Here is a 22,591-nt window from a genome sequence, read left to right on the forward strand (position 1 = left end):
AGATAAGAAAAATGGCAGTTGGGAGAAACTATCTGAGTAGTCCTAGATTCTGACCTTTTTGTATCTTACTATAAAAATAGTCAAAGAACTAAGGGAACCATATATAATAATTAAAGACCATAAGTACCTTAACCAAGACACACATTATAAAAAGGAACCAAATATAGTTTTAAAGTAGAATAAGCAAATTTTAAAAAATCACTTAAGAGGGGCTTGATAGTAGAACTGAGCTGGCAGAAGAATATGAACTTGAGACAGATCAATGGAGATTATCTACTCCATAAAACCAATAGAAAAAAGAAAGAAAAGAAAACTGAATAGATGGCAGAGGCCTATGCCACAACATCAAGAGGCACAGCAACATGAAGATTAACCAGACACTACCATGACAAAAGAGAGAAAGGTTTCAGAGAAACAGGCCCAAGCACACGCAGTCTGATGGGAAAGATGCATCCCAGGCTCAGTGAACTACAAGTAGGGTATATTGGAGAGCTACATCCAGATGCACACTGTGATAAAGATGCACCATAGTCAACCTGCTAAATGCCACAACAGCCCAGGTCAACTCATCACATTAGAAAGGGCCTCCAAAACACCAGCAGCAGACGTCTCATCAGCAATCAGGGAGGCTGAAGACAGTACAAAGACACATCCAAAGTCCTTACATAGAAATTATCAACTAAATCCCCATAGCCATCAAAAATACCTCCAAAGTTGAGGGAATAATTTAAACATTTCCAGATTTTTTTCTAAAAAGGGTAATCTGCAGTAGAGAATTTCTTGCTTCCAGACCTATGCTGCATGTATTCTGGGTGTGTCTTTCAGACTAGATCCAAACACCAAAAAACAAACAAAACAAATCCAAACACTGTAAAGGGAATTACACAGGTATAAAATCAACACAGGTCAGTTAGCCCAGTGCAACTGGTAAGTGAAGCCCTAGTTCCCAGTGAGAGATCCGTCTCAGAAACACAAGGTGGAGAGGTCCTGAGGATGACATCTGAGGTTGACCTCGGGCCTCCACACACACGCATACAACAGAAAAGTCTACAAACAAAACAAAAACCAACCAGAATATATTATATCAGCATGGTCATGGGATACAAAGTCATCATCCAAACCAGTTGCATTTCCATATACAGCATTCCAGTTTCTATCACATTCAACTGCATCTCTGTTTCCATGTAAGAGTAACATTTTTACACTACAAGCTATAAAAGCAAGACTGAAAGAATAACAGAAAAAATAAGTAAATAAATGGCAAGCTGAGAAGTGGGAACACCATGTTTATGCATCAGGAAGACAACACAGTTAGGATGGCCATGCTCCCACTTTAATCTAGAGTCAGTAAAATGCCAAAATCCTAGCTTCCTTTATTAAAGAAATGTACAAATTAATATCTTGTAGAGAAATGGCAAGGGACCCATAATAGTCAAAATAATCTTGACAAAGAACAAAAATGGAGTCGCTGAAGTTCTATAATTCTTAGGAAAAAGCAAAGGAGTAAGGTATCATGACCTGTGTGACTCACTAGTTCTTAAAAATGACACAGCACAAACAACAGAGTGTGGAGAACTTAAAACTAGGAAATTGTAAGACTTTTTTGCTCTTTGGCTGTCAACAAAATTGATTAAAAAAACAAAACTAAACAAAAACAAAAAACAAAAAACCTCACAGAGCAGAACATATTAGCAAACCCTATACATGATCAGAGTCTGGGATATAAAAAAGCATTTACAGCTAAGGAACAGAAAAGACACGACATGGACAAATGATTTTAATGGCCAGCTTTCCAAAGAAGAGACACATTCATTCAGTAAGCACATGACAGTTTGCTTCCACTGTGACTAAGCCATAGTGAAAACAAATGTCCTATGGAAATTAGAATCCCCATATATTGTCTGTGGGTATGTAGAATCATGAAGCCCCTTTGGAAAAACAGATTCAGCAATTCTATTCTAGGTATACTCAAGAAAACATACATAAAAACCTGACTGTGTGCAGCACATTATTCAAAATATCCAAAGAGTACTCACAACCTAACGCCCAACTTCTGATGGATGAATACATAAATTGTGTTATCTATACAACAGGAGGCCATAATGCCATTAAGTGAGTACATGTTAAGGAATTCTACACTGGGGCATAGCTCAGTGCTGGAATGCTTGCCTAGCATGCCTCAGGTCCTGAAGTCAAACCCCAGCACTATCCAAACAGAAGAACTGAGAACTCAGTTACAACTTGCCAGAAGGAGCAAGCTAAACTTTTGTATAGTTCTGTTTATGTCAGCTGCCCATAAGAGATTGATCTGAGATACAGCTGGACTGGTGCCTTCAAAGGATCTGGGAATAGACTTGGGACAGAGGCAGCTTAATAGCATGGGGGTGGGGTTCTTTTAGAGGCAATAAAAATATAAAATGAGTAGTGATAGTGGCATTAATTTTGACTATCTAAAGCCATTTTAAGAAGGTAAAGTTTTACAGTATATAAACTGTATTTCCTCTTAAAAGGTTTTATTCAGCTATATAGTCTACCCATGTAAAATATACAATTCAGTGGTTTTTTAGTATCTTCACAAATAGTTGTAATCACTACTATAATCAATCTGAAACATTTTTATCACCTCAAACAGAGAAGACTGACCTTTTTAGCTCTTCCCCTTCAATCTCCACTGCTCCCCAGCCCAAAGGAACTGGTAACATGCTCTTCCTACCTCTACAGAGTTCCCTTATTCTAGGCATTCCATGTGACTTCATTCACTTGGCTGATCATTGTCAAAGCCTATCCATGCTGTGAGATGGACTGACTGACCTGATGTCCCACTGGACAGCTACCCTGCCTACCATCTACTCATGGGTGTCTGGGTAGCTCCAGCTTGGGCTGTTATAAGGAAGATTCTGCGAGCGCTTGGTCAGAGCTGCTCCCATCCTTTTACATGTATCGCAAGGGTGGGCCCTGTAGCTCAGTGTACTGTTTACATAGTAACGTTCCCTGTGCAGCACCAAAGGGCTGGACCTCTCCATCATCATCACTACTGGCACTCACCTAGCTTCATGCTAACCTCCTTGCATGGGTAAGGTGTCTGTTTCTGTTTCTTAGAAATAACACACAAGTGGGAGACACCAAGAAGAGTTTGAACCTCTGATTTCCTATCAAGGATTGTAGTGATTCTCAAATTCTCATGGGTGGTTATGAGGGGCTTGCTATGATTCCACGTGCGGCAAGGCCAGCAGCTAGGGATCAGGTAGAGCCTGTCCTGAGTCCCGTGGGTGCATGCAAACGAAGACTGCCCTCCAGTAGGACAGATGGAGGAAGCCACAGACTACTTAGCTTCAGAAAGCCCAAACAAGTTAATGGTGGTGGGCTCGATTAGCACTGGCCTTGTAAGTGGACCTGCTTTTCTATGACTAGGGGGCCTCTGCACAACCCTGGGTTCTACCCAGGGAGTCAAAGCCCCGAGAAGTCAGCAAACCTGCTTTGTGAACTAATGTGGTGGGAAGTAGAGGATGAGTAGATAAGAGGACATGTGTCTCACCTCCAGCAGGCATAATTAAAAAAAGGGGTTGAACAAGTGGCCCTGGGACACCCATGCTGCTAGACAGGGTCATAATGAGCACTGTCCAGGAAGAGATCCTGAAGCTCAGTGAGGCCAGAGAGAACCACTGACAAGAGGGTTGTACACCCCACTCCTGCTCGGACCTCAAAAGACTTCACATTCTTGGAGTCCATTTCGTTGGCTAGCCTATGTGTATGTTTCAGCCGTTCTGCATTTCTGTGCTCTTTGTAATTCAACTTGGATCCTGACCACCCCTGGTCAAAAAGATGGCGACAGCTATGTTCCAGCAGTCTGGAGGAAGAAAGCCTCTCACCAGTGCACATTTCAGTGGTCTGGACACACAGCAAGAGTGCAAGTCAACATTGAGGAATTATTTTTACTACAGTGGCTGTTCTCCTGAGACCCATTCTTCCTGTGTTTAACCTCTCGTTCTTAGGGCTGGAAAGAAATCCACATTGAAACCCCCATCCTCATGCACTGTGTGAATTCACAGCCAAACCCAGGCACTAGGACCCTTCTGAAAAGACTACAACTATCTCCCTGCAACCAATGATTTAGATTTGTAGCTGAACTTACTCCCTTCTAATTAAATGCATGTACTCCAAGAACCACATAATGAGGCACCATACAGTAAATACATGTGGTTTCCGTGGGAAATAAACTGCACCCAGCAGCTAATCTGTAACCATGGACTACATTAGCTTGTGTCATAGGAGTGAGTCTCACAATGAGAAGTTCCTTCTGGCCTCTCTGCCCTTTATCTACCAAACAAACAAACCAACAACCCACACAAACAAACAAACAAAATCAAATCTCAAAGATAACCTTACCACACACAAAACTGTCAGGCAGCACTGAGAAAATGCTCTGGCCCTTCAGAGACTCTGGATGGGCACAGGTGGCTGTCACAAAGGCCTGTAGCATCCTGCCTACGAGCCATGGGGGTAGCCATTTAAGCTGGCAGTCACACAGGAAGCTCTCACTGCTGATGTGGCTGAAAGAGAAACAAGAGGTAGACACTTAACATGTGTCCATTAAGGGAGGGGACTCCCTTATACAAAGAGCAAAACACGGCAACCAATCAGCTTAGAAGTCAGAGCATCTGCTTTTCCTCATGGCTTTCTCCAGTGACGAGGACCAGCTCATGCAATGTGGTCAGATTCAAATGGAGTACAGCTTCTGATAGAGTCGGAAGGGCAGAACCCAAGATGCTGTGTGTCTAACAAGCCCCCAAGAGATACTCGGAATGTTTGTCCAAAGACCACACTTGGAACAGCAGCACCTTGTGAGTTTACCCATGTCCTAAGGGGTCAAAGCTCCTGTCGCCCTGGGGATGCCTTCTAATTTGTGATCATGAATGCATTCCACATGGGAACAGCACTGCCCACCACTGGCTCTCCACATTTCTGATAAACTGTATGGAACTTCCAAACTGAAGCAGACTTTAAATTCTGCAGCAAATCCTAAGAAATCCTTTCCTATATGGCTGTTACCTTCTTATTTGGCAAAACTGTAAATGTTTAATTAACAAACCCAAGCCTCACCAGCACACTTTCCTCTTGCCTGTGTTTACCATCACACCAGCACTACTGTGGAGGGCAGTGCTTTCGAGTTAACTACTGTAGCCCAGCAGGTATGAGAATGCTCAACTTTGGTTTTGTGAGGCTCCAACCAAAACAGAGAACATTTTCATTTGATGGGCAGGCTGTGTTCTGCGAGATCTCTAAGGGCTGTCCTGTTGTGGGGCTACTGTGATAGCAGAAGGCCAGCAGCACTACCCATGAGAGAGTGACTAATTCATACACCACACAAGGAGGCAAGTGTCAGAATGAGCCCGGGGTAGTGGTGGGCTGGCTGTGTGAGGCCAGGTGAAGGACCAGAAGGAACTTCCCACCGTCAGAACCACTGCTCATCAAAAGATACTTCTGTGTGGTAGAGCACAACAGATAGGAGAGGCCTAGAGAATAGGGCCAGGCCACTGCTAAAGACAGGACAGGGATGTATTTCAGTTTATTTAAATTTTAGTCATAAGAACAAATTGGGGGAAATAAATCTCACTTCAACCTTTGATCAGATGTATGTAGAAAGAATCAGGCTTTGTACCACATTCAGTATATCTACTGGGTTCAGCATTAAGGTCTTTAGTGAAGCCCACCCTAGGAAAGAGGCCAGGCTAGACCCAGCAAAACATGGGCACTAGAAATGGGAAAGTCTTCCTAAATGATGAGTTTGAAGCTCAGAGAACACAGGAAGTTGGGACACCAACCATGGCATCTCATAGTCAGAGGCGAAGGCCGGGCTGGTTGGATGGTAGGACCATGAGCTGTCCTGGGCCCTATAGAGTCCAGTCTTTTCTTCACTCAGGCAAAACTGCTCTGCCACCACTAAGAGGCAGTATTTTCCATGGCTCCAACCAGCCCAGTTCTTCACTGGCTTACACTGTGCATTTTCATGATTCCAACTCAAAGTGTGTTTCTAATCTTGGCTTGTGGAAATTTACCCAAAGGCTGACTAAGGGCACAGAATAACCTGCTGTGATCTGATAGAGAAGAAAATGACCAAGCAAAGTGAACCTCCTTCTCCAATCAGAGGACTGGGCCCAGGGCCAGCCATGGCTTGAGAACATAGAGCAGTCGATGGGAAACCAGGCAGGAGAGCAAGGCTGAGGCTCCAGAATTAGGCCATAGACACCTTGCTCACAGTCCAACAAACTCCTTCAGGAACCCCTCTCAAGTACAAAATCAAACCTGAAAGATCGAAACTGGTATACTTACAAAGGTGAGGATCCATTTAGAGAAGAGATTCTATTACATATCAGAACAGCACTTAGTAGACTGGCCTGCAGGCCCACTGTTTCTGTTGGTATGGATCTAGTGGCACTCAGCTGCACCCATGTGTCTGTGTGTTATTACTGTGTCTGCTGTAATAACTATCTGAGAGTCATGATCCAGCCCCTATGACCCCAAAAGTCCCAAATGTTTACTATGTCAGCATCTCAGAAAAAAACTTGCCACCCTTATCCAGAGCTAAGCCCCATGAGGCATTTTTCTTTTAAAGATAACTTCCATCTAATCTATAAATGATCAGAGCTATCACGTAAAGTGAGCACAATACAATTACAAGTCTTGCTTAGTCTCAGTCTCCACTCATGTCAATCAGGCCCTGGATTCCCAGGTACTCACAGCTCTTTAAGATTCTTCATCTTTGCAAAGGCATCAAACTGGACAGACCTGATTGCATTCTCTCCAAGGTTCCTGAAAGAGAACACAACAATTGGTGCACAGGAACTGTGGGTATCTGTCAACTGGGGCCGAGTTAGGACACTCAGGGATCTTCCAGGCCAGCCCTGGTTTACAGATGACCCACAGGAGCTACCCACACCTATGTGCCAGATCCACTGGGAATGGCTCTCAGTTCTCTTGTTAATGCAAGCACACAGAATGACTTGGGGACCAAGCCAACCATAAGGGCTGGCTTGAAGCTAGGTAGAAATCTGAGAGAAAAAAAATTTACCCAGTAGATCAAAGGCTAACCTTGATTCAAAGAAGAGTAAAACTAAGAGCCAGGCACTAGAGGCATCCACTCCCAACAACAGCATAAACCTCTCAGGACTAGTGCTGCCTACTTCGTTCCAAGGTCCCTTAGGCAAGCATCCCAGTAGAAAAGCTCCTAGCATGTGCTAGGAATGGCTTAGCTGCTAAAGGGGAGGGGTGTTGCCTGGCTTTGCCAAGATAAGTATCTTTATGTAAGTAGCAATAGCTCAGGGACTCTTCGAGGAGTCTGATACAGGGTGATGTAGTCCAGCAGGTGGGAGGAAGGTTCAAATACCACTGAGTTAATTGGGAGCACACCAGCAGACTACACGCTCTGTGAGTGTTCCTGGCATGGGCAAAATAAAGGCTGAAGTTGAAGCTGACTTATAATGAGAAGGAAGCAGATGGTGTTTCCAAACAGCCTGTTTCTCGGTTTACAAAGAAGTGATTAAATTGCTAGCAGACTTTCTCCAGCAGCCATGTTTAGCAGGCCTGTGGGGCAGGCAGGCAGGGTCTGGCAGGATACTTACAGGTGTTCCAGGCCTTCCAGCCCTGAGAATGCTCTCTTAGCCACAGATGTGATCTTGTTTCCAAACAGAGTTCTGTAGTTTCCAAACATCCAGGCCCAGGGTAGACAGGAGTAGGGGACCAAGGAGCATTAGGACAAAGAAAACACACCATTAGGGCAGTGCTACCTGACAAGTGTCTAGGGAGGCGGGTGCAGTGCTGACCTGTGTGGGGTTACAGGGCTGCAGTACACAGGCCATCCCCACTCCGAAATGAAATACCTCTAGCTTTATTACAATTTCATGCTGATGACAGGCTGGAATTGCATATTCCACTCAGTCTCAAGAGACCCCTTGTAGTGTCAAGTGAAAACCACCATAGCCATGCCATGTTGTCTGTCCTAGGACCACCCAGGGAGGTAGGAAGTTTGTCAGGGTGGTAGCCTTGCAGGAAAAACAGGCTGGTTACTGTTTTAGTGAGAAGTGAGTCAGAAGGCAGTGTAAACTGGTACTAAAGTCTGCCATCCACCTCCATGCACTGCACTGTGGGCATAAAGGGTCACAATGACCAGAAAGAGAACTGGAAAGTGGGCATCCATCCAGATGGCCTCATAGCTCTTTGCATTTGTCATGCACTATAGTGGCCAGGACGCAGCTGTCATGATCTTAACCGTTACCCTTAAGGCCTGGAGAAGAGGGCCTGTACTCCGGCTTCCTGAGCAAGAGCCCAGAATTTATATGCAGTAGACCAGAAGTTCATTAAATCCCAGGTAGTTGAGATGTCACAGTCAGCTTTCCAGGTAACTAAAGTCTGTACCTTTAGGCTTTTGAGCACGGGACAGGACTTTGGCAGTTCTAATCCTGGCCTCAGCAGTGAATATTCAGTTTAATATACACAGAGTGTTCCTGTTCTGGGTACTGAGCTCAGAGCTCCCACCAGAGGGAGACCCTAGAGTGCACCACAATTACATACAGAGTTCCTTCCTTTATTATTGAGGACTCTGATGAGAGGCATCTCTCAGGACAGCCCAAAGTGATGCTTGTCATCAGCTCTGCCCCTCAATCTTAATGTCTTCCAGAATTTTCTAACAGTCATCTTTAAGCAGGCTAGATGCCTGGGAAATGTCAAAATCCACAAGGCTGAGCAGCAGTGTTTAAGTAGACAGAGGAAAAAGCACCTAGACAAACCTAGTCTGGCTCAACTCTTCCTAAGAGAGAGGTATTTCTTGGTGAGGATCCCAGCAAGAATCAGGGATATGATCTGGACTAGAGGCTGGCCATCCTCCACCTATGGAAGACAGAGGCCACAGGGAGGACAAGTACCAGCCTGCTGCTGGAAGCTAATGAAAGATGACGTGATGCCTGGAAAGCCCAAGTTGCACCATGGCCTAGCCATCACCCACCACGAGGCTTACATCCCAGAACAGGCCCAAACAGTGCAAGAAACACATACAGAGGTGCCAGTTCCACCTGCTCCCAAGGGTATCCAAACCACACCAAGAGGCTTCTTTAGAAACAGATTCTTGCCCCGGGGGGCCCAGCAGTCAGTTCAGCCTTTAGGCAAAGCCTACTGTTTCCAGACTTTGTAAGGTGAAGGGCAAGCAGGCCAATGACCTCTCCACCTTCTCCTTCTCTCAGGGGCGGTCTGTGTAGACACAAAAACAATCTCATCCCGAAAACTCTTCCACAACTCGAAATCTGAAATTCTTACTTTAAATAAACCAAATGCCCAGAAACCCAGTGGCCATGTTCACTTTGGCTCCTTAGCCACAAAACTAGCAGCAATTAACAGCTCATGGGACACTGAACCCCAAGTGTGTCTGCGAGACTGCCAATTCCTGCACTTACTCAGATCCCCACAAGCCAGGGCACCATGTGCTCCAGGTCCCAGTAAAAACAAACTGAGCTGTTTAGTGAAATCTCCCATAAACCAGATCTAGGGAAAAGCTGTACCTTATTTCATCCATTAAATATTAGTCACATTGACCTCTTTTACAGTGAGGGCAGCTGTTAGTTCTAATGGTGGTAACAGCAATAAAACAAACTCGATTACACAGTGCCAATCACTCTGCTGATAGGCTGAAACAGGCCCTGACCTCTCTCAGCAGATACCTGGGGGTGATGTGGGGTGTGGCTCTCAAGCTAGCAGTTACTGATGGCTCCCTGGGCTGGAAGGTGCTCCAGGGAAGGGGTGGTTAGCCTGAACCCCCCTAGTAAGGACTCAGATCAGACAGTGACCTCAGATGTCACTTCTTAAACCCTCTTACACATCTGGCCAGCCCAGCCAAAGGCTCCCAAAGGCCAGTTCACTGCTTGCTAAAGCAACCACAAAAGCACCTTAGTGTGTGCAGGGTGGGGGGAACATGTCAAGGTGGGCCTTGTACTCATGTTCTTGGAAGGAGCCATGGCATGGACAAACCTTCCTCCCAATATGGAGTGCCCATCCAGGCAGGAGGCCAAGGTCCCACTTCTCTACACCCCACGTATTTCCCTTCATGAGCACCCTCCATAGAAGTCCCCTTTCCTCCTGAGCAGTGCCAGGGTGGAACTGGAGGTGACAGTGTGGCGCTGTACTGCTTCTCCTACACGTCACTCAGGTTCTAATTAAGTACTTCTTCTATGAGGTCCAGAAACGCTCCCTCCCTCACAAGCAGAACTCCAGAGCCATTCTGACACTTAGGCAAGAGAGTGAGTAGACCAGTTCCACAGCCAGGTGCACAGACCTGAACCTGCCACCTGCAAGGTCTGGGGTCAGTCCCTTCACCTGACTCACCTGTCCTGATGAGATCACCAGGAACCCCACACAGACATGAGCCTCCTGCAGCAACTAGCAAATCCTAGGAGGGCAGGGCAAAGACTCCCAAGGTTGAATTCAAATTCAAATCATGGCTGCTTTACTAGAGATCATAATTAACAGCAAAATACCAACAAGAGCCTCGAAACTATCAAGTTACTCAGAGATACTTCACACATTTTCTAGAAATTGAGGAAGGCAGCCACACCCTTCTGTGCAAAGGACAAAACATCTAGTGTTTTCGGACGGGCTGTGAACAGGACCAAGACCAGCAGCCTAAGGACCACCACACAGGACAGCACAAAGACGGAGAGCAGCCTGTGAGCACTATGGAGTCCTCACACCAGCCCTCCGCCTCTTCTCGGCACACAGCAGAAGGCCTCCTGCTGGCCTTTGTGGGCCCACGGAGACCCAAGGGAGCTGCAGGAGTGCACCCCAGAGCTTGCAGAATTGCACATTCGGAAATACTCACAGTTTGCTGAGGTTGTCAAGCCCCATGAAAGCACCGCTGGTATCTTCGATTGTACCTGAGATCTCATTATGGTCCAGGTCCCTGAGAAGAAGACAGAAGACAAGTTCACCTTCCCTCTTGAGCTCTGGCTTCGTTCTTCACCATGGAGGGAGACCAGCCCCACACTGAGGCCTTCACCAGGAGGCCTAAAGCATCTAGTGTACCCCAGAGGGCCCAGCATTACGTACTGCCACGAGAAGTGTGGCTGGAGAAGACCCGTTTGCACACTCTGCAGTGTGACCTTGCTTCTGCTTCCAGGGAAGCCAGCATACCCATCAAGTACTCTGGCTGGCTCCAGGGAGGGAAACAGTAGAGACGGCACCAAAAGAAGCCAGGCGTGTACCCCTCTTCCACCAAGTGGACCTTTGGCCCAAATGATTCCTGTGGTTCCTGTCTACTCTTGTAGTAACCACAGTTCTCTCTCAGGGCTCAACCAGGACACTGAAAGGTATGTGGAAGAAAGGGACAGAAACGGATGGGGCTCGGCCCTGGTGTCCTTCAGGCTGGCTCTAAGTCCGGGCCGGCACTCTGCTCCTCATGAGGCCTATGCAGCACCAGACTCTGAGCCAGAGCAGACATCTGGGTGCTGAGTCAGTCTTGTGACCCACTTGCCAGGACAGGAAAAATAAAGCCACCTCCTCAGCCCCAGACTGCCTGGACAAGGTTAGTATTTCAGCTTCCTTCCTGAGCTTCCAAGAACAGGCCACAGTGCCCAGCAGCATACCACACCAGGCAGCCAGACCCTACTCTCCTCACATTTTGTTCTTTCCAGATCTTCACAGGGCCATGGTCTCTGCAATCCCTTTCCAGAATCCCTGCAGATATGGCTAAGAACAGAGAGGGATGCAGCTCTTGGCTCTGGGAAAAAGCTGGAAAGTCACCGCCAGTGGGGAGTGGAGCTGGGATGTAAGTGCAAGACGCTTGCTGTGACCTTCCCTTTCCAGCATGAAGCTAAGAGAACATGCTGCTGGAAGGGACCTCCCCTCTCCTGGTCATCTTTAGACCGAGTCCAGCAGGGGTCCAGGCTGTGGCTTTGTGTGCCTGTCTTCCTGCTCTGGGCCTTTCCTACTAAAGTCCCCCTCTCCTTCTGGCCGGCTCAGCCTGAGTGTTCCTGGCCTTTCTGTCCAGGCCTCTCAAGGGCTCGCAGACTGACCTCGGTCGAATGGCTTGGCTCTAGCTCTGACACACTCGCCAGCAGTGACTCACTAAAGCCCACTCTGCCAGGTGTGAGTGTGGAGGCCTCCCGCCAGGCACATGACAGGCGTGCTCTCCCAGTAGAAGACCATGTTGGAGAAGGCAGAAGCTGAAGCTGCTCCTCCTGTCTGTTGAGAACCCTAGGCCCTTCTGGGAGTTTCAGGCTCAGGGCTGCTAGGAATCTGCCTAATGTTTATCACTGACAAGTTCTATGAAACGTCCCAGAAAAGCACCCTCAGCAACTTCTAGCCGCCTCACCCAACTGGACACTTTAAAGGACATGACATTCTCACTTCCTCTGTGTTACACCACTCCCTAATGAGACTCACGCAGGACACCAGACCTCATTTCCCTCTCTCGTGGATACCAGATCCACTGAAGAGCTTCAAAGTAGCAGGAAAGTGACCATAGCACTGACTTGGAGAAAAAAAAAAAAAAAACACATAGGATCTAAAAACAGAAGTCAGGGCTGGGGATGTGGCTTAGTGGAAGAGAGAACACTTATCATTCTCAAGGCCCCAGGGTTTGAGCTACAGCAACATGAGAAAAAAATCCTCCAAATTTACAGCCAGGCCCAGAGGCTCACACACCTGTAATCCTAGTGCTTGAGATGGGAAGATAGCCACAAGTTCAAGTCCAGCCTCAGTTACAGGAGCTTGAGACTAGCCTGGGCTACAGAGATCCTGCCTTAAAAAGCCAATGAACAAAACCACCACCCTCCCTGCTCAGAAAGAACAATACATAAGAAGTCACAGCCAGACAACTGGAGAAGAAACACACAGCACTGTCTGGCTGCTGCTGCAGGTACCCTGTGTAGACATGCGTTTCCAGACCCTCCCACCCCGTCCTGCCTCATGTACTGAGAATTACTGACAATAACGGTTTTTAAAGAGTTCTCATCCCTCTATCGGCACCATCCTGGGAAAGTAAAGATTTTTCTGCTCAATGGTTACTTTTTTGTCAGTGATATAAAAGTTCGAGTGCATGTTCCCACAGTAGGCCAGCTTTGGGTCCAGTTCTGACTAGCAGCCAGCAAGAGGGGAATCTGAACAAAGCAGGCACTTTGTGGTCTGCTCTCCACCTGGGTACCCTTCATTGTCACCCTCAAAAGCAAAATCCTTACAAGACCCGCAGACTCTTCAGTCCCTTGAAGGCGCCTTCAGCGATGTGGCTGATGGCGTTGTGGCTGAGGCGCAGGATACTGAGGCTGCTCAACTCGGCCAGGCTCTCCTCATCCAGCCTAGTGAGGTTGTTGAAGGACAGAATCCTGAGGAAGAGGAAGACAAATGTCACCACTGAGCTAAATGGATGCCCTCTTCTCTCAAGCAGTCACGCCACAACTGGCCTGACCTCACCAGGAAGGGGATACTGTCTTCAGGAGCCCTGAGTAAAAGTGGCCATACAGAAAGAAACCCACCAGGTCAACATTCATCTAGTCTGATAACGAAATGATTATGCAGGTCATGAAACCAGTGCCACAAAACTAAGACTACTGTTTATACACACTGTAGACACCTGCCATACAACCCAGACCTCAAGGCTCCAGGCCCCTCCACTGCAGGTCCTGGTTCAGGCAATGAAAGACCCCTCTCGGCAGAGACTGACCCAGTAAACAGAATCTGGAAGGGTTCTACACTGTGCAAGGAAGCCACAGCTACACTCCCTGTATCGGCCAGCAGAGGGCACCACGAGCCACTGCCTGGGACAGCCAAACCAGGACCTCCCATCTTAGCAGGGTAAGAGCATGACACAGAAAGCCTTGGTTGTGAAGACTACACCAGTCAACAGGGATCATGCTCCAAAGCATGCACTTTGCCTCTCTGTCAGAATCCAGCTCTTCCCATCACTACTGCACAACACTGGGTTGGTTATGTGACGTATTAGTTATCTACAGTCAGAAAGTTAAGCCTGGACTGGTACAAAAAGAAGCAAACTGAATTAACTGAAGGTTAATGTGGTTTTAAAGGTGGTAGTGAACACTATTCTGTCCCTCTTAGAGAACTAAGTCATAGTGTCTATCAGTTGCAAAGACTGACAGGAGACCCAAATTACATCCTCACCTGCAATTAAGACCTTTAGCTTAAAGGAAGGGCAAGAACTTGCTGGAAAGCAATCCTTCATCTAGCTGAGGCTTTCTAATATGGAGCAAATTACTAGGACTAGTCCAGTACACTCGAGAGATCCTTCCCTTTCTCTAAAGGGCACAAGAGAGTGTCATACTGCCAGGCAGAAACAGGAGGAGGGGACGCAAGGGTCTGCCCAGTTTACCTTTCCATGTGGCCCCAACTCCAGGGGCTCAAACACTTTCTGGTGTATTCCAGAGGACTGTCCTTGCTTGGGAACTAGACTAAATACCTATAAGGCCCCTCCCTTCCCTACGACTCCTAGCCGCCAACAGAAAACCACAAATCAAGGGCTGGTCAATGGCACTCGGTACCATGGGCAGTGGTCAACAGCATCTTCTTGAGGGAGCAGGAAGCTAAACCCAAAGAATGAACACTAGCTCTAAGTGCAATGAACACAAAGTACATACGGGGCGGGACTATGGCCTTTTACAAAAGACAGGGACCAGCTAAACCCTGAACTATGTGGAAGTATGGGGTACGGAGAGACATATACACTGAGGGCCATAGATAGCATCCAGAGTAGAGACGACCAGAGGAAAACACAGATTGCGAGAGTCAGCATCAGGCTGAAGTGTCTCTAAGGAAGCCCGGTGAAGTCAAAACACACAAGAGAGGCTGAGCAAGGTGTGGCATTCCTACCAATCATTTGCTTTGGTGGATCCTGTAGCCAAGCCTAGCCAAATAAAATAAAGAAAGGAAGGAAGGAAGGAAGGAAGGAAGGAAGGAAGGAAGGAAGGAAGGAAGGAAGAGGAAGGGAGGGAGGAAGGAAGGAAGGAAGGAAGGAAGGAAGGAAGGAAGGAAGGAAGGAAGAAAACCAACCTCTGGACCTCCCCAAATAAACCTCCTGGACTACAAGGCATCTATTAAACGGGAATAATGACTGGACAGAGGGCAGGAACAAAGGGACACACGATGTCTGCTGAGTCCTGGGCTCTGGCACTATAGTGTGTCTTCTGTGAAGGGATGCCTAGGCCACATGCCCCCCATCAGGGGAGTCTGTCACTACTATTCTCAGGAGCAAGGGTACAACCTGGGAACCCTGTCCCAGAACTTCCCAAAGGACCTAAGGGATGCTGCATCTCCATACATCCACCATCAGGCACTGGGACACAGATGGGGCAGGAATGAACCCAGTGTCCTGAGAAACCGTCTGAAAAAAGGATGGTGGAGGTCCCCCCTGTCAGCATGTCACCATCTTTCCGTGCTGCTGTCCTACACTAATGGGACTTTTTCACTCAAGAAATACACATGAACTACTGTCACTCAGAAGTGCTGTGATGACACCTAGGCCTCTGTTCTCTGGCACATCCTCTCCTTCACTGCTGACTCCAAGCCTAAGGCCTGGGGGCAGTGGCTCCGCATGGGTCTTTCTTCCTGAACAGATCACCTGCCTCTGGGTGGCCTCCTCATCAGGACCCTGTGGGGTGAGGCGGGCCAGTGGTTCCTAGATGCTTCACCAGGTACTGTGAGTGACCGCTGCCCTAGACTTACAGCTCATGCAGCTTCTGACAGAAGCTCCAACCGTCACGCTGAATTCGAGAGATGGAGTTGTTGCTGAGGTGCAGCTGATGAAGGGCCGTGAGGCCGTAGAGGGAGCCGCTGTTCACTTCCACCAGGCTGTTGTACTCCAAGTGCCTGCAGAGAAGGATACCCAGGATGAAGAGACTGCCATCCCCTCGTCACACAGACAGCAAGCAGGAGGCCAGTCCATATCAGATGTGGTCCTCAGCACAGAGAAGGTAACAGAACGGAGAAGTATGCACATTTTGTTCGGTATTAGAGAGGAAGTTTAAGCAACTGGCACTTGCCTTGGTCCATCTGACTTTCTCCCGCTATTCAAATCATGAGTGCTTAGTGTATTAAAAAAAAAAATCCTAAGAAACATACCACTCCTTATTTGCAAATTTAACATAAAACCAAGTGGTGGGTAACCAGTTTTCTTCTGAGAACTCTGATCTCAGCAAGTGACCATTTAGATTTCAGATTCCAAAATGAACATAGGAAACTGACATCCGGTTAATCCGAAGTGGAAAGTGTGAACAGCAAGAAGTGGAGCAGCAGGCTCCTCCCGTTCGTGCCATACAAAGTGAGTGTATGGGAAGGGGCAGGCAGTGGGATGCTTCTGAGGATGAGAACGGGCAACACACTGGTGGCTGGGGGCCCAGGCTTCCGGCCTTGGTTTCAGCTACAAAGATTACAGCAGATGTACAGGCTGTGATGTAATCTGCATGGGAAGCAGGGAGTCAGGGAGTTGGCCAGCTGAAGCACGGACAGGCACAGGTACAGACAGTGGTACAGTTGTGTTAATCTGGAAGGAGCCACTGGCAAACCTGAAAACCAGAGAACCAAAGGCAGAGCGGGTAAGGAGTGACCGCCTTCGGGACACGACAGCACCTTCCCTGCCTAGCTGTGCAGATTCCAACAGCCGCAGAGGCTTCAAATCAGAAGATCAGTAATTGCGTCTGTTATTCTCTTTCATTATTCTGGCAGCAGACAGCTCTGTTGCTACACACATCTGGCTGGAAACTCCCCTGATAAAAGCTGCACATCTGCACTCCGTGTCTTGATTAGCTCACAAGACAGAAATAAATCTCCCAAGATGAACTCTACATTTTGGCCCACCTGCACATCAAGAAAGACCATCGACCCAGCGTGAGGGAGGAAGGAAGGGACTTCCTATAAGTGTGTGAGTGGAGAGGATGTGGGGAGGGAATCACTCTGGAGTCTTAGGTTCGTGGAGGAAGTGGGGGGTGGAGAGTAGGCCCAGCAGACTGGAGCAGTCCATCTCCTTCCACTTCCTTAGCTGACCATGTGTCTACTAGAACCTCCTCCTACCTTGCAGGGAAGACAATCTGGGGTTCAGTCCATTGTGCAGAAAAAGGCCCAAAGAGCAGGGGACTCGGTCCAGGTAGCCACCACACCCAGCTGAATGAATGTGTGAGTGCATACGTGCTCCAAAGAGCCCATGCCCATGTCCTCCCAGAGCCCGGGAGGGATGCCCGCACTTACAGCACATGCATCTTAGACAGCCCCCAGAAGGCACCATCTGTCAGCTTGCTGATGTTATTCCGTTGAAGCTTCAGCACCTCCAAGCTATCGAGCCCCTGGAACGTGAGACCCTCAATCAGCCGAATCCGATTCCGATTCAGGTCCCTATGGAGACGAAGCCATCAGGTCAGAACCTCCCATGTGCACATCTGGCCAGCACCATTCCCAGAAGTTCAAGCAGGTTTTTGAGTCCACGTGGAAACTATGGAGGAGGAGGTGTGCAAGGGCACACCTCAGCCGGCAAACTGACACTGTCAACAGCATGGGTAACTCAGTACACGAAGTACAGTGAACACTGTATAGCTCTCTCTGTGCTGGCTCTGGTACTGTGGGAGCAGAAGCACCCACATCTCTTCCCTGAAAATAGTCCTCATTTATGATTTTGCAGCAGGCCCTCGGCATGACTCAGGAGGTGCATTCCTTAGCTGAGGTGCTCAGCAACAGAAATCCAGACCAGATGCTTCAACCCAAGAAAATCCTAACCACTGGGTATCACACAGCAGCAAACCTTCCACTCGGGCATCTGACAGTGACTGCTCATGGAGGCGTGGGGGACAGGAGCATACACACTTGGCCCCTAGTCCTAGCAGAACAGCCTTAGTTGACAAGAGAGAGCAGGGCTCTAGGTCAGCTGGACCCCATCAGCAACTCTGGGAAGGTGGGAGAACACAGCACTAACTGGGAAGCCCTTGGTTTTCCCCAGATATTTCTGCAGTGGCTCATGACTCCACTTCACACACAGCGTCTCCAGCTTCTTAGACGGAAAAGAGCAAAGCAAAGCTCCAGCACCCGTGGGGTGGGGCACAGAAGCATGTGGACAGGACACACTCCACCTCGGGCAAGCCTGACCTGCACCTGCCCCATTCTGTTTAAACCACATTTTGAATTTTGGCTCATTTTCCTGAAATACACTCTTCTGCTAAAAGGAAGACACAGAAAAACAAACAAAGTTGAAATATCTTTCACTGGCTGGGAAGTTTTGGTTAGTGTAAGTTTTCTAGCAACCTTTTGCTATTTATGATATCTAGAGACACATGAATACATGCTTTTATACAAAAACAAACCAGATAACCTTCTAAAACTTAGGAAATGAAGAGGGGGCTGCCTCTGATCAGGTTAGCTTCATACCAAACAATTCAAGAAGGTCCAGATAACTTCATGTCCAAGGTACAGACTGCCTCAGTACCTTAACCCTCACTAAAACCTGAGCTAAGAATGAAACTGAGGTGGGAATGGTGGTGCATGCCTGTCATCCCAGCACTTGGGAGGCTGAGTAGGAAGATCTGGAGTTCAGAGAGGGAAAGCCATCAGCAGGAGTCAGGGACTGCACTTCAGAAGCTCAGTGTCAGCGAGGACAAGTATGCATGCAAGCGTGTGGGTCTTTTCCGAGGCCATCCCAGGGAGCCTGCTGACACCAGACCCAACTCCTAATTTGCTTTTATTAGGTGTTGCAGTAGAGTCATAAATGATAGTTTATGCAGAGCTTTACCGAGGGGGGTGAGGAAGGGGTGGCGATTGGTACAGGGTCCTTGGGGAAATTTGGCCCCCATAAAGTTTGGCTAACCTTAATTAAAGTGCAGGTTTCTGTACTCACAGTTGTATCAGCCTGGGTAGCTTGAATGCTTTCACAGGAAGCTGGGTGATCCTGTTTTTGCTCAGACGAAGAGTCAGCAGCGACCGTGACAGACCATCAAATGCTCCAGACTCCAGGCTGCTGATGCGATTGCTTGCCAAGTTGCTGGAACGATTCAGGAGAGAAAATGTTGTGGCAGTAGGAGGCCTTCCTCACTCCTCACAGCCCCAGACCCAGCAGGGGCTGCTAGGAACCATCTAAGACACACCAGAGGGACAGATCTCCACTGAGTCCTTTATCTCCAGGCTGCCAAGCCCATCCTGACTCAAGACAGGGAACCTGGGCATGCTGGCAGCAGACTGTCTGGTGAGGAGACACCGAGGCAGACCATGCTCAGCACACTTCTGCTGGTGGGGACGACACTAACCTCTCCCCACCCCAGCAGCACAGCACAAGGCCTGCCTCAAGAGAACCTGTGGGTTCCTTCTTCACCACCAACTAGTTCACACTGGACAGAAAAGCCCTAAAAGCAAAAGTCAATTAGGAGCCAGTATCAGTGGGTTTTACACTTCGGAGAAACAGCCTTTATTTAATCCTGAAGTGGTTCTGACTGTACAATTTACATAATGAAAATGTGCAAACCATTCATTTAAATAATTCTAACACCTTCAAGAAGCACTTAAGAGACCTCTGTGAGTCCTTTAGAAAAGAAGACATACATCTTCACAGGGCTACACGTTATACGTGTCAGGGGAGCCTCCTGTGACCACCCAGGAGGGGACTCTTCCTCAAAATACAGGGCAGTGTACTCAGATGCAAGCAGCTCCCAGAACAAATTCTATCAAGAAGTAAAAGGACAAGACATAGCCAACGATATAGTCTCCTCGTGAGAGGCCACTCCACTGCACACCTCTCTTCCTGCCATCCCCAGACAAAAGCCTGAGTGAAAATGAGACAGAGACTCTTCAACCGCAATGGTTGTGTGCCAAGAGGGGGTGAGGCGCTTCGGATCCCGCCATCAGGCAGCAGCCCAGAGCAGGGCACATAAGGACTCTGTAGATGGGGCTGGACTGTTTGTTCTCAGCTCTCCAGATTACAGAGCAATCGGTGTGATGACGACATGGCAGTCAACGGCCGCCAACAGAAAGTGCCCTCTGCATCTGTGCAGGGAAAGGACAATGCAACCCAGGGTAGCAGTCAGTGCTTCTCTGTGCCACATAAGAAGCACCAGGTGGTAGCTGGACACCTTTTGAAAGCCCCCTCCCAGGGCTTTATAGAAGTCAGGGCCTCTTGTTCCCAATACTTGTGCCTTGATGAACCCTTGAAAGCAATCACTTCTCTTCCTGGAGTCTCAGAATGACTGGAAAAGATGTACCATGTGTCATCCTTCCTGAGAAGATGGGTCACAGTGAGCCCCAAAGCAGCCTTGCAAATGAGCTGCAGAATAACTCAGAAGCAGCAGCAAGACAGGAGATGAAATGCATTCATAACTAGGAACTGTCTCTTTAGCTTGGGTCTTCAATTCCTCCCCAAGCAGTGTGTTCCTACCTGCAGCGAGTGGATTACAGAGGTTTAGCTTCTTCATTCCTGTCTGCCATCCACTCAGTGTGAGGCAGGTACTGAGACATGTTTTTAAAAAAATAGACACCTAAACAACTACAAAGCCGAGTAACTGCCCTCTCCAAAGGAGCCAGCCACAACATGGCTTATTCGAAAGGTCTCTGATGATACACTGTGTTTGAACCTGTCTCCCTGGGATGCACACCCACTCACCACCCAACCATTCCCTCCAAGTTTCTCTGGGAGACAGCTCAGAGCATGAGAGCAAAACTAGACTTGTGAGCAGAGAGACTGGGCCTGACTTCTGGGCTCTGCACTGTGAGAGGCAAGTTCCTTAGACAGCCATAGGGCACCACAGGGTTTGGAAAATGCTCTAAAATGGGTGCCCAAGGGACCATGGGTAGACCCCACTCTTGGCCTGCCAAAGGTCTGCACAACCTCACGAACTTAGCCCAGCCAGGGCCAGAGTGAAGCAAGCACCCATCCTGTGTCTAGGACTGAGCACCAGGGCAGTCATTACAAGGCCTGGAAGCTGGGGTACATGGATGGCAGAGACACTTACAGCTCCCTTACACGCAGGCCATTCGGGAAACAAGAGCTCCGGACTTCTGTGATGTTGTTCAAGCTCAGATCCAGAACTTCCAAGGACAGGTACGACTTCAGCTGGCTTCCATCCACACTGAGGATCTTGTTGTGCTGCCTGAAACAGAGCAGGGGGTGAGACTTCAGCCCCCACCTCCCACACTGTGGATCCTGTGCTGCCTGAGACAGAGCAGGGGGTGAGGCAACAAACTCTTATCCTCCCCACTGTTTGTTTTGTGATTTTAGTTTGACCTAAAATTACAATTCAGGGACATTCAATATGTGATCTATTCCTCTGTCTATTGCATTATCATCTGCTGGCTCGGTGTTATATATAGGCTCTTCTGTGCAGAATAAGCTCTTTGCCTCAGCTGTTCCACCCAAGAGAAGAACATAGGGTGCTGACATGCCCAGTGCCCAGCGATAGATGACATGCAGGTACACCAAGCCGCCCCAATCCCACCCCATCTCTGATCTCTGGTGCCTAGTCTAGCATTATGACTAAAGACTGCTGGCACCAGAGCTCAGTTGTTTGTTTGATTTTTAATTTATTTATTTTTATTTTATGACCATTAGTGTTTTGCCTGCATGTGTGTCTATGTGAGGGTGTCAAGTCTCCTGGAACTGGAGTAACAGACAGTTGTGAGCTGTCATGTAGGTGCTGGGAATTGAACCCAGGTCCTGTAGAAGAGCAGTTAGTGCTCTTAACTGCTGAGCCATCTTTCTGTAGACCAGGCTGGCCTTGAACTCATAGAGATCTGCCTGGCTCTGCCTCTGAGCCATCTTTCCAGCCCACCCCCCAAATCCCAAGAGCTCAGTTTAATCCTACTGAATAGTCACAACACAAGTTAAGTCTCTAGTCATGTGCTGTATCCCAGGCATGAAGACAGAAGGGACTGCAAAGAATACAAAGATGATGATGGCCAAACCTGACTGAAGTGAGACAGGAGCTCATTGCTGGGCCCAGCTGGAACCAAATCCTGGAATCCCCACCCTTGGGGACCTTGGGCCTTAGTTTTCTCATCTGAGAGATGAGGCAGCCTGCTCCCTGAAACCACATTAAAGCACCTGGAGGGCACTGTGGTGCTTAACTTCCTGCCGTGACTTATTCTCACCTTTAATCCTCTTTCTGCCAAACCAAAACCTAACCAGTGAGCATTAGCAACAGCCAGGAAGGGGGTGAGGGCTGGGCACTGATGTGGGCTTGGCTCTGCCTGGAGGGGTCACAGTGAAGTTCGCTGGGTGTTAGGTAGTGCTGGGACTGCCCATCCCAGCCACACACTCTGCCAGCTATGAGTAAACAGGGGCAGCTCTCCAACCAATCAAAAACCTTTTGGAACAAAACCCCAAAGAGCCTGGTGTTGCTTACCAAGTGGCATCTCCTTTAAACAAACACTTGACCAAATCGGTTCCAACAGGCATAAACAAGGACCTCTTTCCCAGAAGCTCTGGGACTCTCAGGCTCCTTTGTTCTCTTCACAAGTCTCCCAGGCCCTGAAACTCAAAATGCATTTGCACAACTGTGCTGAGGGAGAGACAAACTTTACCTCTCCTGGCCCCTCCCCAAGCTACTTCCTGAGTTCTTCATTAATGTTTTTAATAAGGCGG

General features: G+C 48.2%; 1 protein-coding gene across 1 annotated transcript in view; it reads right to left on the reverse strand.

The window, feature by feature from the left end:
• The window catches only part of Lrig1 (leucine rich repeats and immunoglobulin like domains 1), a 102,776-nt gene that overhangs the window by 7,451 nt on the left and 72,734 nt on the right, over positions 1-22,591 (reverse strand). The window contains exons 4-12 of the mRNA XM_059258252.1: positions 20,964-21,101; positions 18,863-19,006; positions 17,230-17,373; positions 15,712-15,855; positions 13,218-13,361; positions 10,862-10,942; positions 7,620-7,691; positions 6,739-6,810; positions 4,387-4,550 (exon numbers count right to left, since the gene is read on the reverse strand). Coding sequence (XP_059114235.1) covers positions 4,387-4,550; positions 6,739-6,810; positions 7,620-7,691; positions 10,862-10,942; positions 13,218-13,361; positions 15,712-15,855; positions 17,230-17,373; positions 18,863-19,006; positions 20,964-21,101 — 1,103 coding nt within the window. The remainder of the gene's footprint in view (positions 1-4,386; positions 4,551-6,738; positions 6,811-7,619; positions 7,692-10,861; positions 10,943-13,217; positions 13,362-15,711; positions 15,856-17,229; positions 17,374-18,862; positions 19,007-20,963; positions 21,102-22,591) is intronic.

This window comes from Peromyscus eremicus, chromosome 3 (genome assembly GCF_949786415.1).
Source record: "Peromyscus eremicus chromosome 3, PerEre_H2_v1, whole genome shotgun sequence".
NCBI lineage: Eukaryota > Metazoa > Chordata > Mammalia > Rodentia > Cricetidae > Peromyscus > Peromyscus eremicus.